Genomic DNA, 15,472 nt, shown 5'->3' on the forward strand with positions numbered 1-15,472 from the left:
TCACGACGTCAGGAGATCAAGACCATCCTGGCTAATATGGTGAAACCCCGTCTCTACTAAAAATACAAAAAAAAATTTAGTTGGGCATGGTGGCACGAGCCTGTAGTCCCAGCTACTTGGGAGGCTGAGGTAGAAGAATCACTTGAACCCTGGAGGTGGAGGTTGCAGTGAGCCAAGATCGTACCACTGCACTCCAGCCTGGGCGACAGAGCGAGACTCTGTTTCAAAAAAAATAAAATAAAATAAAGCATCCTGTTGCTTATAACCCACAGCCCCTTCTCTCATATCCAGGCACCCCTGTACTGGAGGTGGAGGAGCAAGCAATGAGAAGCAGCAGAAGCACGTCAGTATTTCCTAGGAAGCCCAGGTCCAGCCCTCTCCAACTCCCAAGAGGCCTGGAGATGATGGATGAGTGAACAGACGATGCATCTGAGCAGGGGCCAAAGCCCCTCAACAGGCCCCAAGTTACCAGAGGGGCTGGGCCTAGGAACGGCTGGGAGCCAAAGTGGAGATCACCTGGGCTTGTGGTCTTTGAGGAAAAGGACACGAAGTACAAAGTGAGGAGAAGGCAGTTGGGAAAGACAGCACAGGGAGGTGCTGTCAGGCCTGACTAGTGGAAGCGTTCTTAGCAGGGGGATGACTGGCCACCCCTGACCTCCAGTTTGCTGGGAGACTGGCTGCATGGGCAGATGGTCGTCAATCTTGGGATGGTTGTCCCCACTCAGTCTTCCCCTCTCAACACACAGAGGTCCCAAGCACAGAGAGGTGGGAAAGAAGTCAGTGCCTTGACTACACAGCTTCCACTTTCAGGAGTCTGAGCCCAGAGCCTTTGAGAATCTGTTCCCTGTGGACTAATGTTGCTCTTTAACCTCTCATTCAGCTTTCCAGTCCCTCAGGGACATCCACTGCTCCCCTGGGGGGTAGGGTGCTGACGATCCTGGGAAGCCTCTGAATCACAGGGTGCGAGTCACATTTCCAAATCGAGCAGAACAGCCTCCTGCTAGCCTCCCTAAAATCTGCCAAATCCTCTGTCACTCGCTAAAAACACCCAAAGCCATCAAAAGCACATCACAAAACAACTCCTAGCTTTCCTGTGGTGCAAAGTCCAGCCACTCAGCATCCTAAGGAGAGGCTGGGGTCTCTGCTGCCTGCCTCTCGCTGCACTCCAATCTGGGGAGAGCGTGTGTGAGTCATGCTTTGAAGCCAAAGAAGCAAGAAGCTTGGCTGCAATTTTTTCCCTGGGGTGGAGGCTGGGCGGAGGGGCCCCTCCAACCCACAAGGGACGGCCCAGCTACAGGGCTGGTTGGGGAGAGGGGATCCCAGCAAAGTAGTAGGCTTGGTTCCCCTCTCCTAGCCCTGCCAATCCTCCTGCTGCCCCTCCCACTTATGCACTAGCTCACCCAGAAACTTTCAACCACTACTAGGGGACAAGGTACGCTGGGGTTCTCTCAGCACTATCCCCTCCTCTCTGGGAAGCTGTGTCCTCCCAGACACGAGTGGTCCATGCCCCCTTGGGAAGGTCTCTAGGAGGGATTCCCAGGGCACTTTCTTGACACTAAAAGATGTCAAGAAAACTCTCACTGGAGAAAACCAGTTTGATGGTCCCCAGCTCTGATACAGCTGCCAGGAAGGACAGTGGCTGGCTGGTGGGCATACAGACCAAAGACCCAGAGAAGCACAGGTTGAATCCCAAATCCTCAGAAGTGTACTCTAAAGACAGCAAACAGGCCACCTTCACCTCAGGGGCATGAGGATTTCAAAACTGAGGGGGAGGTCAGGCCCAGTTAAACTGTCACAGTAGGGTGTGGGAGTAGTCACCTCCACAGAAGCAGAAAGTGACAGAGAGATGCCCTGCTCTGGCCCTCAGGCTGTAGCAGCACCATACACCAACCCCACCAGCATGAGCAGAGCACAACCAAGGTGCTTCGCGCTGGGCTGAAGGTTCAAGGGAGAGTCAGAGGCCCAGAGGAGCATGGGGTGCTGGTACTGCTTTGGGGAAACAAGGGTGGGGGCCTGGAAGGGCAGGTCACAGCCCAGATCACTCCCACAAGCAGAGGCTGCCCGGGGCAGGAAGTGGCCCTTAGTTGTGGTTGCTGCTTTCCCCTTACTTACCCAGCTCTGGGTTGCACCCCGCACACCATCCTGAGGGTTTCAGGACTGCACTTTAAATTTTGCTTTTCAGGCTTCTTTGGTTTTTCTTTTTCGTTGTTGTCTGAGACAGGGTCTTGCTTTGTTGCTCAGGCTGGAGTGCAGTGGTGCAATCATGGCTCATGGCAGCCTTGAACTCCCAGACTCAAGTGATCTTTCCACCTCAGCCTCCTGAGTAACTGAGACTATAAGTGTGTGCCACCATGCCCAGGTAATTTGGTAGAGACAGGTTGCGGGGGGGGGGAGGGGTGCAGAGGGCCTCACTATGTTGTCCAGGCTAGTCTCAAACTCCTGGGCTCAGGTAATCCTCCCACCTTGGCCTCCCACAGTGCCCAAACCCAGCCTGGTTTATTTTTAATGAGAGGGAGGGAATCGTGGGAGTCTTAGATAAGGGCAAATCAGGTCATCTGAGTGAGGGCTGGGAAGGACCCTGCCCCATTAGAAGCCACCTCCTTCCAATTACAGCTAAAACCACAACTGGAGCTGAGTTCAGCATTGTCCTCCTCTGCATTCTCTCTTGGAATAACCCCTCCCATCCGTGAAAGGAATAAAACACTTGTCATGAGCACTGAATTTCTTGAATCTTCTATCAGGGAAGAAAAGTGGAAAGGGCACAAAACCAGGCTCCTTTTCACTTAAATTTAGTTGCTGTTACTTTATGGAGGAACAGGTGAAGCTGCTGAAATTCTTATGGTAAAGCCAGGTAAAGACACAGCTAGTAGCTACTGAATCTCTTAAAGAGCTGGTAAACCGGGCGCGGTGGCTCACACCTGTAATCCCAGCACTTTGGGAGGCCAAGGCGGGCGGATCACGAGGTCAGGAGATCAAGACCATCCTGGCTAACACGGTGAAACCCCGTCTCTACTAAAAATACAAAAAAAAACTAGCCAGGCGTGGTGGCGGGCATCTGTAGTCCCAGCTACTCGGGAGGTTGAGGCAGGAGAATGGCATGAACCCGGGAGGCAGAGCTCACAGTGAGCCGAGATTGAGCCACTGCACTCCAGCCTGGGCGACAGAGCGAGACTCCATCTCAAAAAAAAAAAAAAAAAAAAAGAGCTGGTAAAGCAGAAAGAACCAAAGCATTGAGTCAGGCAGACCTGGATTTAAATGCTCTGTTCCTCCTGAGCAATGTATTTAACTTTTCCAAACTCCAGATCCCTCATCTAAGATGGATATACCAAAAAGAGTCTTCCTTAAGAGTGGTGGTAAGCAGAGGCAGTCAGGCCAACTTCCCCCATCCTTCCAACCCGACAGAGGAGGGCAGATGGCCCTGGCTGGCCATTCCCCACAGCAGGAGCCTGGGACAGATTCCACCTACCCCAGTGAGAAATCTGAAAACCCAAGCTTGCACCTGAACTTTGCTCTGCCACTATTCCACTAAATACACCCTAAGTGCCCACCCCAAGGAAAGATAATGATGATGACACTCCTCCTTTTCCCTTGCAGGGCCCAGTGTGGGGTGAACTGTGGGGGGTTCAGTTTACAACTCAGCAAGAGGGCTGGGGCAGAAACTATCCCAACAGATCCTGAACAGCAGCTCTGTGCCTCTGAGAAACACTCAACTCTACAGTGAAAGGCCAGGTTCCTCAGATGCTAACATCAGGGCTAGACCCACAAGGTGAGGTCAGAGGGTGTGTGTCCTGCCTGTCTGTGCCACCTGAATGAGGCTTCGGTGCAGGCACCCATGCAGAGCAGAAGTCTCAGCTCCACAGCACAAAGCTGCAAGGAGCACTGTCCTCAAAGAGAGAGCAGGGGCCTCAGCCACTAGCCCTGCCTCCTCAGTGCCCATTCAGCCTCACTTGCTGTGGGCACTCAATTCATTCTGCAACCAGACTGGGAGCCTAAAAACACCTGGGCAGGGAGCATGAAGTACAGCTGAAAGGAACTGGCCTGACCCATCTGGACACAGGCTTGTTTTTACACTGCCCTCGGGTCTGGTGGCAGGGGCTGAGGTCAGGAGAAACAAGAGTATACCTTTCAGATCTAGAAGTTGCTATACAACACACAGATCCCCGAGTGAGGAGAGTGGGCAGAGAGCATTGTGTTTTAATCGTACCAGTGTTCTGCCTTACGAACTTTAACCTGACAAATTAGAAGGTAATCACATGCAATAAAAAACTAGTCTTTAGACGCTTTCTTAAAAGGCACACGTCCCTACTTTAGGCAACATGCCTTCCCCCAGCTTCTTTCCAGTACACAACTCCTGTGTGCATAAGGTAGACCGGCATCCACAGGCGCTAGCCCAGCTAAGCCTGCCCCTCATTCTCAGGCACACAGCACCTCTTGTGACCTTTGCCCATTCAGCCAACATTTGCTGGCCCCCCACAGCAGAAGGGAGACCTATGTGGGGCTGGAAGCCACTTCATGCCAATGCTAATCCTACGTGGCCTTAGTCAACAGCTTGAACTCTGAGCCTTGGTTTCCTTGTCTAGACAGCAAGGTTGTTGTGAGGATTAAGTTAAATAAGAATGTGGCCGGGCGCGGTGGCTCAAGCCTGTAATCCCAGCACTTTGGGAGGCCGAGACGGGCGGATCACGAGGTCAGGAGATCGAGACCATCCTGGCTAACACGGTGAAACCCCGTCTCTACTAAAAAATACAAAAAACTAGCCGGGCGAGGTGGCGGGCGCCTGTAGTCCCAGCTACTCGGGAGGCTGAGGCAGGAGAATGGTCTAAACCCGGGAGGCGGAGCTTGCAGTGAGCTGAGATCCGGCCACTGCACCCCAGCCTGGGCGACAGAGCAAGACTCTGTCTCAAAAAAAAAAAAAAAAAAAGAATGTGTGTGAAGTGCCTAGCAGAGTTCCTGGAATCCAGTAGGTTCTCAATACAAGCTCATTTGTTTTCTCTTTCCCCTACAAGCACCAGACGAAGTGCTGGAAAAAACACAAAAGACTCAAGAGTTGGAGCATGGGCTGGTAGGAAGACAAGATAGTGTGACAAGGGCTATAATGGACTGCTCAGAGCTTGGCTGAGGGGTCCCCCCAAGGCAGCTTCTCAGAGGGTACATATGAGCCAGGCATTTAGACACTTACTGAGGGGCCTACTTTATGCCACGTGTACCGTGGGAACAAAAGCCCAGAAGGGAGTGGGCAGCACTCTGAGAAATTCATTTCATAAATGTTTGGATGCAGGAAGGGGTGACAAACAAAAAGTCTTTTTTTTTTTTTTTTGAGACGGAGTTTATGCTCTTGTTGCCCAGGCTGGAGTGCAATGGCACGATCTCAGCTCACTGTAACCTCCGCCTCCTGGGTTCAAGTGATTCTCCTGCCTCAGCCTCCCGAGTAGCTGGGATTACAGTCACTCGCCACCACGGCCAGCTAATTTTTGTATTTTTAGCAGAGACAGGTTTTCACCATGTTGGCCAGGCTGGTCTCGAACTCCTGACCTCAAGTGATCTGCCTGCTTCAGCTTCCCAAAGTGTTAGGATTACAAGTGTGAGCCACTGTGCCCGGCCCGAAAGCTGAAGTCTTAAAGCAGGAAACAAATGCAACTTTTCCCAGACTCACCCCTATTGGCTCCACGTAGGATGACTCCAGGCAGGGGTTGGGGGGCACCCCTTAACTCTGGGCTAAGGCTCCCTCAGACCCTCCCATCTAGATGCCACACTGCCCAGGATCAGCCAGAGGCAAACCTACACCTGCAGCAAGACCCATTTGCTCCAAGCAGCTAACAATGTAGGAGGAATAAAACAGGGGACAGGGCACCCCAAAGCACAGCAATGGGCCTCAGGAGAACCAGGGGAAACCTTGTGCTACTGATGCACCATTCTTCAAAAAACATGAACAGCTCACCAGCCTTCTCCAAGCACCTGCCCAGGAATGGCAAAGAACGTGTGTTGGTTCAACCACCAGGATATTCCATGGACCAACAACTCAGATTTCTAAAGTGGCTTGCCAAGACTACAGGTGCTAGCTCCAGTCCTGAACAGAAACTAGCCAGCCAGGCCAAGATGGAGCTGTCTCCAGCCTCCCCAGCAGAGCACTAACCTCCTGAAAGAACCAGCTGTGAGGAACAAGATCCAAGACCAGGCCTCCCCCACATTCCACTAGCAGCAGCAGAATCGCAAGGCAGATCCTATCAGAGTTATGGGCACCCTACCCAAATATCACTCACCTAACTAGTTAAGTGGCTAGTGCCACCTCCAATAGGATGCCAGCCCTATGGGGGCAGGTAGGCTCTGCCTTTCTTAACAGTAAATCCCACCCACGTGACTTAACGAGAGCTTAAGAAGAAGAAATAAAGATCTGGCTGTCCACCTGCCCCACCCTGTGTAACATCTTTATCCTAGACTTAGAGTACCACTTGAGGCCCAAGACAAGAGCCCTCTGACCTCAAAACTCTCCTCCATCCCAGGAGTCCACTGTGCATCTTCCATTTAATCCACAGTGCAACAAGGTCACAATAGGAAATCTCTTGTATTTTCACGGCACAACCCTCCTTCATTACCATCCTTTTTCATTTTCTTTTTTCTTTTTTTTTTTTTTTGATACAGGGTCTTGCTGTCACCCAGGCTGTAGTAGTGCAGTGGCACAATTATAGCTCACTGTAGCCTCAAATCCCTGGGCTCAAACAATCCTCCTACCTCAGCCTCCCAAGTAGTTGGAACTACAGGCCCACACTACCATGCCTGGCTAATTTTTAAATTTATTTTTATTTTTATACAGACAAGGTCTCACTATGTTGTCCAGGCTGGTCTCAAAGTCCTAGCCTCAAGTGATCCTCCCACCTCAGCCTCCCAAAGTGCTGGGATTACAGGCATGAGCCACTATGCCTGGCCTTATCCTCTTTCTTCTCTCTCCCAAGTTGCCCAGCTACCTCAGGAAAGCATTCCACTGGCTGCCCCTAAACCATTAAGCAAGTGACTGTAGTACTACGGACACTTGTATCAAGACAAAGAATGTCACAGATACGTGAAATCAGGAGCAAAGAACTAAAGTTAAAGTTAGCATTATCAGTCCCCAGATGCCCTAAGTGTGCAGGGTTGGAAATTTCTGATTCACTGCAGAGGTGTCTACTGTAAAAGGATGGTCATTGTTTGTCAAGCACTCACTACGCTCCTGGGAAGGTCCTAAGCACACTACATTCACTATCTCATTTACCTTCACAACAGTTTTATGAGCTAGTTGTTACCATTTCATCCTAACAAGGAAAAAAAACAGTTACAAAGAGTTAAAAGGCCGGGTGCGGTGCTCACGCCTGTAATCCCAGCACTTTGGGAGGCCGAGGCGGGTGGATCACCGATGCTGGGTGGAAGTGGTGGCTCACACCTGTAACCTATAATCCCAGTGCTGTGGGAGGCCAGAGCTAATAGACCAGCCTGGGCAATACAGCGAGACCCTATCTCTACAAAAATAAAAAATTAGTCGGGCACGGTGGTGCGTGCCTGTAGTTCCAGTTACTCAGGAGTCTGAGGTGGGAGGATTGCTTGAGCCTGGTAGGGGGAGGCTATAGTGAACCATGATCACGCCACTGCGCTCCAGACTGGGTGACAAAGCTGGTTCTTAAAAAAAAAAATGTTGCTAAAATCCTCCCAGGATTGAGGCGAGCCATCCCAGTGTCTACACCAAGGTCCACACTTCCTGCACTGCGACATGCTGCCTCTACTTAGGGCATCGCAGGACAGCTGCTGGATCACAGACCAAGATGCAAGATAACTTGCACATTCAGTTTTATTTTTCTGTGCTTTGATTACTGGCTAATTATTAGTTTTCCTACCACAGAGGAACCAAAGATGTACTCCAATTAAATGGTATGTATGGGCTAAAACATAAATATAATTAAAAAAAATTTTTTTTGAAAGAAACTTTTTTTTTTTGAGATGGAGTCTTGCTCTGTCATCCAGGCTGAAGTGCAGTGGCACAATCTTAGCTCACTGCAACCTCCACCTCCTGGGTTCAAGCGATTCTCCTGCCTCAGCCTCCTGAGTAGCTGGGACTACAGGCACACACCACCATGCCCATCTAATTTTTGTATTTTTAGTAGAGACGGGGTTTCACCATGTTGGCCAGGATGGTCTCAATCTTCTGACCTCGTGATCCACCTGTCCTGGCCTCCCAAAGTTGCTGGGATTACAGGCGTGAGTCACTGCACCCAGGCGAAACAAACATTTCATATCCTAGAAAAAGGTGAGATGCTAAGAAGTTAAGTCACGGCTAAATAAATAAATGAATAAATGAGAAAGCTTCAAGGATACATTGTCCTGATTTTAGAGTAAAGCCAGAAAAAGGCAACCCCCAACCAGGCATCTATCCGTATCTCTTGACTCAGGTGAAATTCCCTTCCTCCAGTCCAAACCGCAATGAAGACTAAAAACTGGTCATCACGCTCTAAACTGTCATCTTAACATGCAAAGACATATTAACTGCCCCTTGTCTACCTCTATCTGGGCCAAATAAATTCAAGTCCTTTCAATTTCTCTGGAGATCATCTCTCAGTTATTCAATCCTTTTTATTTTTATTTTTATTTATTTATTTATTTTGGAGACAGAGTCTTGCTCTGTCGCCCAGGCTGGAGTGCACTGGCGTGATCTGGAACCTCTGCCTTCTCGGTTCAAGCAATTCTCCTGCCTCAGCCTCCTAAGCAGCTGTTGGGATTACAGGCGTATGCTACCACACCCGGCTCATTTTTGTATTTTTAATAGAGTCAGGGTTTCAGCATGTTGGCCAGGCTGGTCTTGAACTCTTGACCTCAAGTCATCCACCCGCCTCAGCCTCCCAAAGTGCTGGGATTTACAGGTGTGAGCCACGGCACCTGGCCTCAATCATGTTTATAATTCTTTTTTATATTCCAGCCGATGTGAAAACCCCTCCAGGCACAAAGCAGGAGACACCCCTCACTACTGAGGAAGGCCCTGCTGGCCCTGACTATGGTGGAAACGTGACTTCACCCCTCCTTCTGGCATACTTGTCAGGATCTCCTGGCATCAAGCGGCACCCTAATAATACCTTTCCCATGATTTCTACATAGGTCCTCTAAAAAACAGTAATTGACCTCTAAACCACCTGGCCACATGAGAATGTGATTAACAATTATTCCTAAACATTGTGGACAGGCAACCAGAGTTGGAGAAGGGTCTGTGTGGGCTACCCCTGTCCACTGCACGCAGGAAGCTGAAAAAGCTGCACCGATGGAGGCTAGGAGTCCCTAAAAGGCATTGGAGATGGAACAAAAGTAGGAGCCATCAGCACCACTCCAGGTGAGATCCCTGGGGTCAAGAGAACAGCAGAAAGACAGGTTCCATTCTCCTTACCCAAGGACAGGAGGTCAAAGCACCTCTTTTCCCCAAACCCACTGGAAAAGGAACACATGCAAGCAAAAATATTGAGACCTAAGTTCCTGCCTGACATTGATAATACCGATTAAGAAAAGTCACTTGCTTTTTTCATTCAGTTAACTTGGTCATAGTGCTTGGAAATAAGTTCTCAATTCAAATTAGTGAGGCTGAGAGACACACCCATTTTTTTCTCCTGGTGGATTGGGCCTGCAGAGGATCTTAAAGACAATGTTATTTTTTTGTGTAGGGGGAACACTGAGTCAAGGGAATAACCATTCTTGCGGGCGTTTCCCACTGGGAAAAATGAAATCTGAAGGTCCCACTCCCACCCACAGAAACACAACACCAAGTCCTAGAGGTGACTGTACTCCAGGGCCTGCTGACAACGTCACCTGGGGCAGGACACCAACACCCCTGTTGGAACCCCAGGGCTGGGCCGGCGCTCGGTGGAAGTGAGGGTGCTTGTCAGGCTGTCTGGCCCTGAGCAGACCATCTGCAGCCTCACCGCTGCTGGTACTCTTCCTCCTCCTCCTTTTTAGCCATTTTACTGCTCATTAGTGGCAGTACCAGGAGGTGGGCAGGGGAACATAAAGGAGCTGAAATTCAAACCAGCCCATTTGACACCAGTTAGGTGCCTCCCATAAAACCAGGCAAGATTTCATCATCCAAGACCTCCCTGTCCTCTGTCGGGCGGAGGTCTAAGTAGCATGATGTGTCAGGAGACACACAATCTCGGGACCCCAGGATGAGGAGCCTCTACCTCTAATTATCATGAGCTCTTGACTACACATGGTATTTTCTGTCACTTCAGGGTTAACAGGCATTTCCAGCCATGAGCTGGCCCATCAAGTCAAGGCCAGGAAACCTGCAGAGCGGGAGTGCTAGGGCTGCCCTCAGAACCAAAGCACACTTTCCTTGTCCCTCCAAAGTCCCCAGCACAATGGCAAGTTCACAAAGGAAGTGAGCCTTGCCAGACTGTGCTAGCAAATTCCCATAAATACTTGGGTCGGGGTAGTACTGCTTATGTAAAATGCTTCCCCATTGAGAGATGCTGCTTTATTTACATTCTTCACAACCCATTCATAAAAAGGAGGCCCTTTAATGTCGGGGCTGTTCGTATAATGCTCCATAAACTCGGCAGCTTCGCCTGGCAGCCTTAGTTCAACACAGGCTACTTCTCAACTCCAGAGACTTTTTTTCCTTAAGGTTTTTTTTCTCCTTAATGACTCACCTTGCGACAGGGTGCTGAGGCCAGATGTTGCCGGAGCAAGGCCAAGAGGAATAAGAACAGATAAAATGAAAACACACAAGTCTTCCTGGATGCTGGAACAGAGAGATGAGGAGGAATGAAAATAATTTTGAAAATTCCCCATAGAACTCCAATTTGAAGCATGTATGCTAGGAGGCTGAATTCCTTCCAGGTTTACTAAAACTTCCCTTCTGGATGTCAAATGCTCCCCAACTTATACCTCTAACCAGACAAGGTGTGAAAGGGTTTGTTTTTTTTTTTTTTTTTTTTAACCCAAAAGCTCTCTCTGGTTTTTAATTCGCACTAGGGATGAATAAATAAACAGAAATTTTCTCTGTTTCTTGATAGAAGTGTTCCAGGGGCTGCTGGCTCCAGAAGGGGCACAATTTGCTCAGAGTGAAGAAACTCAGGCAATCCCCAGAAAGAGAGGAAGGACCGTGTTCTAGGACACACAGCAAACACAGCTGAGGAGCTGAGAGCCCAGCAGATGCATTCTGAGGTGGCTTTTCTCCTGCTACAGTAGAAGGAGGAGAGAAGTAGTAGGGATTTCTTTTTTTTAATTGACGGGGGAGCGGTCTGCATTGCCATGGCAACTGTGAGGGGTGGCCTTCCCGCGTAGAAGGGAAATGCTGGTCCATTAATCATCAAACTGGGGCACAAAAGGGAGGTTTGGGGGAAAGGGGATGGATGCAGAATATATTTTTTCACTATCTAGCCTCTAACCAGTCACCAGTCCTCTTTCCCGTATACCCCATGGTCCAGGGTTGATGGTGAACAAAAACAGAAGCCTGAGGGAGCAGGGACTGCAGCTTTCCTTTATGAGGGGACCAATGTGGGGCTGATTGCGCCTCTTATGTTGGTGATGCCCCCATAAACACCTCTTCCAAACCAGCCCCAAAAGTCCCATCTCTGGGCCAGACCCAGGAGTATTTGTTTTTTCTGTGCTCAGAATCGTGTTTTCTCCCTCATTTGCACCCGGTTTGAGAAGAGATAAAACATATGGATTCATTTAGCATGAACAAGGAAAACTGCATAAGAGCAGCAAAGCTGGGTAAAAAGAATGGTGGTCCGGTGAGGTAGGAGGAAAACAGGATCACAGCCCTTTCCAATGCCTATACGGTATCACATAAGCAATCCATAGGACTCTTCACCAGCAGAAATATCAGAAACAGCCGTTAAATTTCCCATTTACAGCACCCCAAACATGCCCCATCCATATAAAAGGGCTGGAAACCTCCAAGGACTCCAATATGAGCATTTCTGGAGAAGCCGAAAGGAAGGTCTCCTCCTTGCTCCTGCCTAACTCAGCAACAAACCACATTTATTCACTCAACAAAAATGATGTGCACAGCACTGTACAAGAAATACCAGAATATTCACACACACACAAACACATACACACAAACACATAGGTTTAACACTCATATTGTTCCTGTCCTTAAGAAACTTCCAACCTACAAAACCACTCAAGAAGATACCACGTTAGAAAATCCAGAGTCATGAGCTCAGGCGCAGATGACTGTGTTGGCCTGGAGTGGCCTAAGCAACAACCAGACTAAGGACAAGTGGGATTCAAGTGGAAGTAAAGGAAGGGGAGTGGCAGGAGTGAAGATGCAGGAAGAAAAAATGTCCTTGGTATGGCTAGGGAAGAGCTGAAGGGGACACTGTCTAGGGTCAGACTGCAGGGAATGGGAAGCCATTGCAAGTTTGTGAGAAGGAGAGTGACACGGGGAAGAGGTGTTTTAGGAAGAATGACCTGGTAGCTGCATACAGACTGGATCAGAAGGGCCAAAGGAATCAAGAGGGAAAGGGAGGTTATAACAACAACACAGGCCTGACATGGGGACAGGAGGGCAACAGAAAGGAAGAAAGAGAGGGAGATACCAAAAAGAACCTAATCACTGGCTTAACTCGCTGGAGCAAACCCTCCTTAACCCCGAATCTGACAGGCATGAGTCTCCTGCCAGGTAAGAGCCCCACCAAAGAGGGAAATGCTATTTGGGCAACTCCCCTTCATATTCCAGTGGCCAGACCCGGTCATCCCCTTGTGACTGCCACTAAATCACGTATCGTGTAGCCTCACAGGAGGCACAAAGGCCTTGAGATTCATCATCACTGTCTGGATTTTAGGCACGCAATTAAATTATCCCAGAACAAACTTTAGCCTCCTGAGTGGGGTAATACCTCCCTTTCCCATATGCCTCAGCTCCATCCAGGCTGGGGTCTAGATCATTCTCGGGAGGTCCATGGGGGGTAGCCATCAACAAACTCCCATGCCCATGCTACCCCTCTGACAAGACAGACAAGCAGCTTTCCCAGGTGGGATTACAGCCAACCACAGTTGAGAGCGGCTTCCAACCAGTCCTACCTGAGGTGGGACTCGAACTCAGATTCTCAGCAAAATCCACATTCTAAAACAGCCTGAGTTTCCCTGTCCTTACGATCCCAACTCTTCTTTTGGGTGTGGGGTTCACACGGGAGACATGGGAGCCCTGAATGAGTTTTTACAAGCAGGTAAACAACATCCAGCTCACAGCTGGTCACTGGTGGAGTTGGAGGCACTCACAGCTTAAGCCAGTGGTTCCTAAGCGTCCTCCAAGCTGGCCAAGGACAGTGGTGTCCCTCCAAGACATGTGGTCCCTCTGGGCCCTTTTTCTCCTTTTTTTGAGGAAGACAGCGAGGTAAAGAGCGTAGGGAGGAAAGTCTCAGGTGGCACAAAGTAAAAGGACTGGAAACCTTTTTATTTCATTAAATTCCTGCCTGGATTTATAAACTCAGCTCCTCATTTCTCTAAGTGGGTACCACCTTCGTGGCTAAGGAAAAGTGCTGGAGGCAGCTGTGGAGGGCTGGCGGGAGCCCACTGAGGCGGTGTCTCCTGTCCGAATCCAACTAGTCGTCTGCACTTCTAACACTGTCGACAATGGGCGACTAGGAGACGTCCCAGGTGGGGTTAGACTTCTGCCTGTAGGCAGCCTCTGCCTGCTAAAAAACCACTCATTCTTGACAGGCTCTAGAGCGGCTCACCGGGTCTGTCGCCTCGGTGAGTAGCCACCCGGTCGCCACCAGTCAGGGCACATCATGAGCATACACCCCCACCCCTGCCCCTCCGCCCCCGGTGAGTAGACCCCACTTCCCAGAGCCTCAAGGCCAACAGCGAGCGGCTAGAGCGGCGAGCCAGTGCCGCAGCTCCTCCCGGCGGGCGCCCCGGCCCCCGCAGTCCCCGGGGCAGAGTCCGGCCCCGTCGCCCGCCCCTCGGAGTGGGTGCCTCGGACCCGCTCCCCTCCCCGACGCCACCACCTGCGCCCGCTCCGGCGCCGCCTTTGTCCAGCGCTTCACCGCCGAGCGAGCCCCTCGGGCCCGACCTGACCCGGCCCCCAGCCCCGGAGGAGAGGCGGCGGAGCGAGCAGGGCAAGACCAGGCCGGGCCGCGAGCACGGGGTCCCGCTGTCACTTGGAGGCGGTCTGACAACTTCGATTCCCCCCGCCCCACCTCGGACTCGGCCGCCGCCCCGCAAGGTCCCCGCAGGGCCTCCCGCGGCCCACACTCGCTTTTCGAACCGGTCCCCTTCCGTCTTCGGCGCCTCCCTTCCTCTCAGCCCGATAGAGTCGGGTCTATACCACCCTCCCCCCGCGCCGCCCCCGGCCCGGCGCGGCCCTCATCCCCTGCCCCCCATCCAGCAATAACCGGTCAGCTCCCAGCGCGGGAGGGCGCCCCCCACCCTGAGCGGGCGATCCCGCGGCGCCGCCCCCGGCCGCGGCCCCTTGCCTCGGGGACCGCGATGGGGGAGGGGGCGCGGCGGGGGCCTCGCCGCCCGCGCACTCGGAGGCGAGCCGGCTCTGGGGCTGCGAGGAAAGACCGGCGTCCTCCCGCCCTCCGCAGCTCGGGACGCCCGCGCCGCCGCCGCCCGGCCGAGCTGCCACCCTGCGGCCGCCACCCACCCCGCCCCCGGCCTGCAAGGCAGGCGGCCCCCGGGGGCTGTCACCTCGAGGCGCGCCGCGTTCCCCGATGGCGGGACCGTGGTGCCGGACCCAGGGGAGGGAGGCTGCGCGAGCTGGCGGGCGGCCGCACCTGCTTCGCGTCGTCCGTCCGTCCGTCCGTCCCTTCCCGGGCTGGCGGGGGCGGTGGCGCGGCGCGCTCGGTGGGGCGCGCTGACGGGCGGCCGGTCCTCTCCCCCTTCGCTCCTCTGCCTACCTCGCTAGCTCCCTCCCTCCAGCTCGCCCCTTCCCCCTCCTCGACCCCGGCCCCTGACTCACCAGAACGGGCGGAGCGGACGGCGCGGCTCTGGGCGCCCGCAGGCCCCGGCCGGGCTGGAATCCGGCGGCTGGAACCCCCCGGGGGCGCTCAATTCCCGGGCTCCACGCTGCTGCGTCAGCGCCTCCTCCTGGGGGCCGGGGCCGGGCGGGCGGAGCGGGGACCGCGGCCGGGCGGGGCCGTCGGGGGGGGCGGGCGCGCCTGGCCGGGGCGGGCGGACGGCGGAGGCCGGACGGGCGGGGCAGGCAGCCGGACGGGCGGGCGGCGGGGGCCGGGCTCCGGGATCCGCTACGCCGCTCGCGGTTCCCCCACAAACTCCCCGAGAGCGGAGCCTCCGCCGCCCTCCTTCCTGCTTCCTCGTCCCCAGCCAATCAGCAGCGCGCCCCTCGGCCAGCTCCGCCAATCAGCCGCCCCGCCCTGCGCTGGCTCCGCCAGCCAATCCGGCCCTCGGCTCCCCCTCCCGGTCTCCGACCAATCAGAACCGTGGGTCGGTCGTCCCAACGCAGGGGGCAGCACGAGGCGGCCGGGGGAGGCGGTGCGGGGAGTGGTGG

At 52.9% G+C, this 15,472-nt stretch overlaps 1 protein-coding gene across 8 annotated transcripts in view; it reads right to left on the bottom strand.

The window, feature by feature from the left end:
- LOC105492238 (bromo adjacent homology domain containing 1) overlaps window positions 1-15,472 on the bottom strand; it is a 28,566-nt gene that overhangs the window by 12,252 nt on the left and 842 nt on the right. For 2 of the 8 annotated variants that reach the window (XM_011759281.3, XM_011759270.3), the window contains exon 1: window positions 13,237-13,728. The exons of 2 other annotated variants lie outside the window; for them this stretch is intronic. In XM_011759281.3, coding sequence (XP_011757583.1) covers window positions 13,237-13,303 — 67 coding nt within the window. In that variant the 5' untranslated portion in view covers window positions 13,304-13,728. Of the gene's footprint in view, window positions 1-10,652; window positions 10,745-13,236; window positions 13,730-14,923; window positions 15,251-15,472 lie in introns of those variants that run through there. 4 more of the 8 variants (XM_011759298.3, XM_011759291.3, XM_011759309.3 and 1 more) reach the window with 4 other exon arrangements.

This window comes from Macaca nemestrina, chromosome 7 (assembly GCF_043159975.1).
Source record: "Macaca nemestrina isolate mMacNem1 chromosome 7, mMacNem.hap1, whole genome shotgun sequence".
In the NCBI taxonomy this organism is placed as follows: Eukaryota; Metazoa; Chordata; class Mammalia; order Primates; family Cercopithecidae; genus Macaca; species Macaca nemestrina.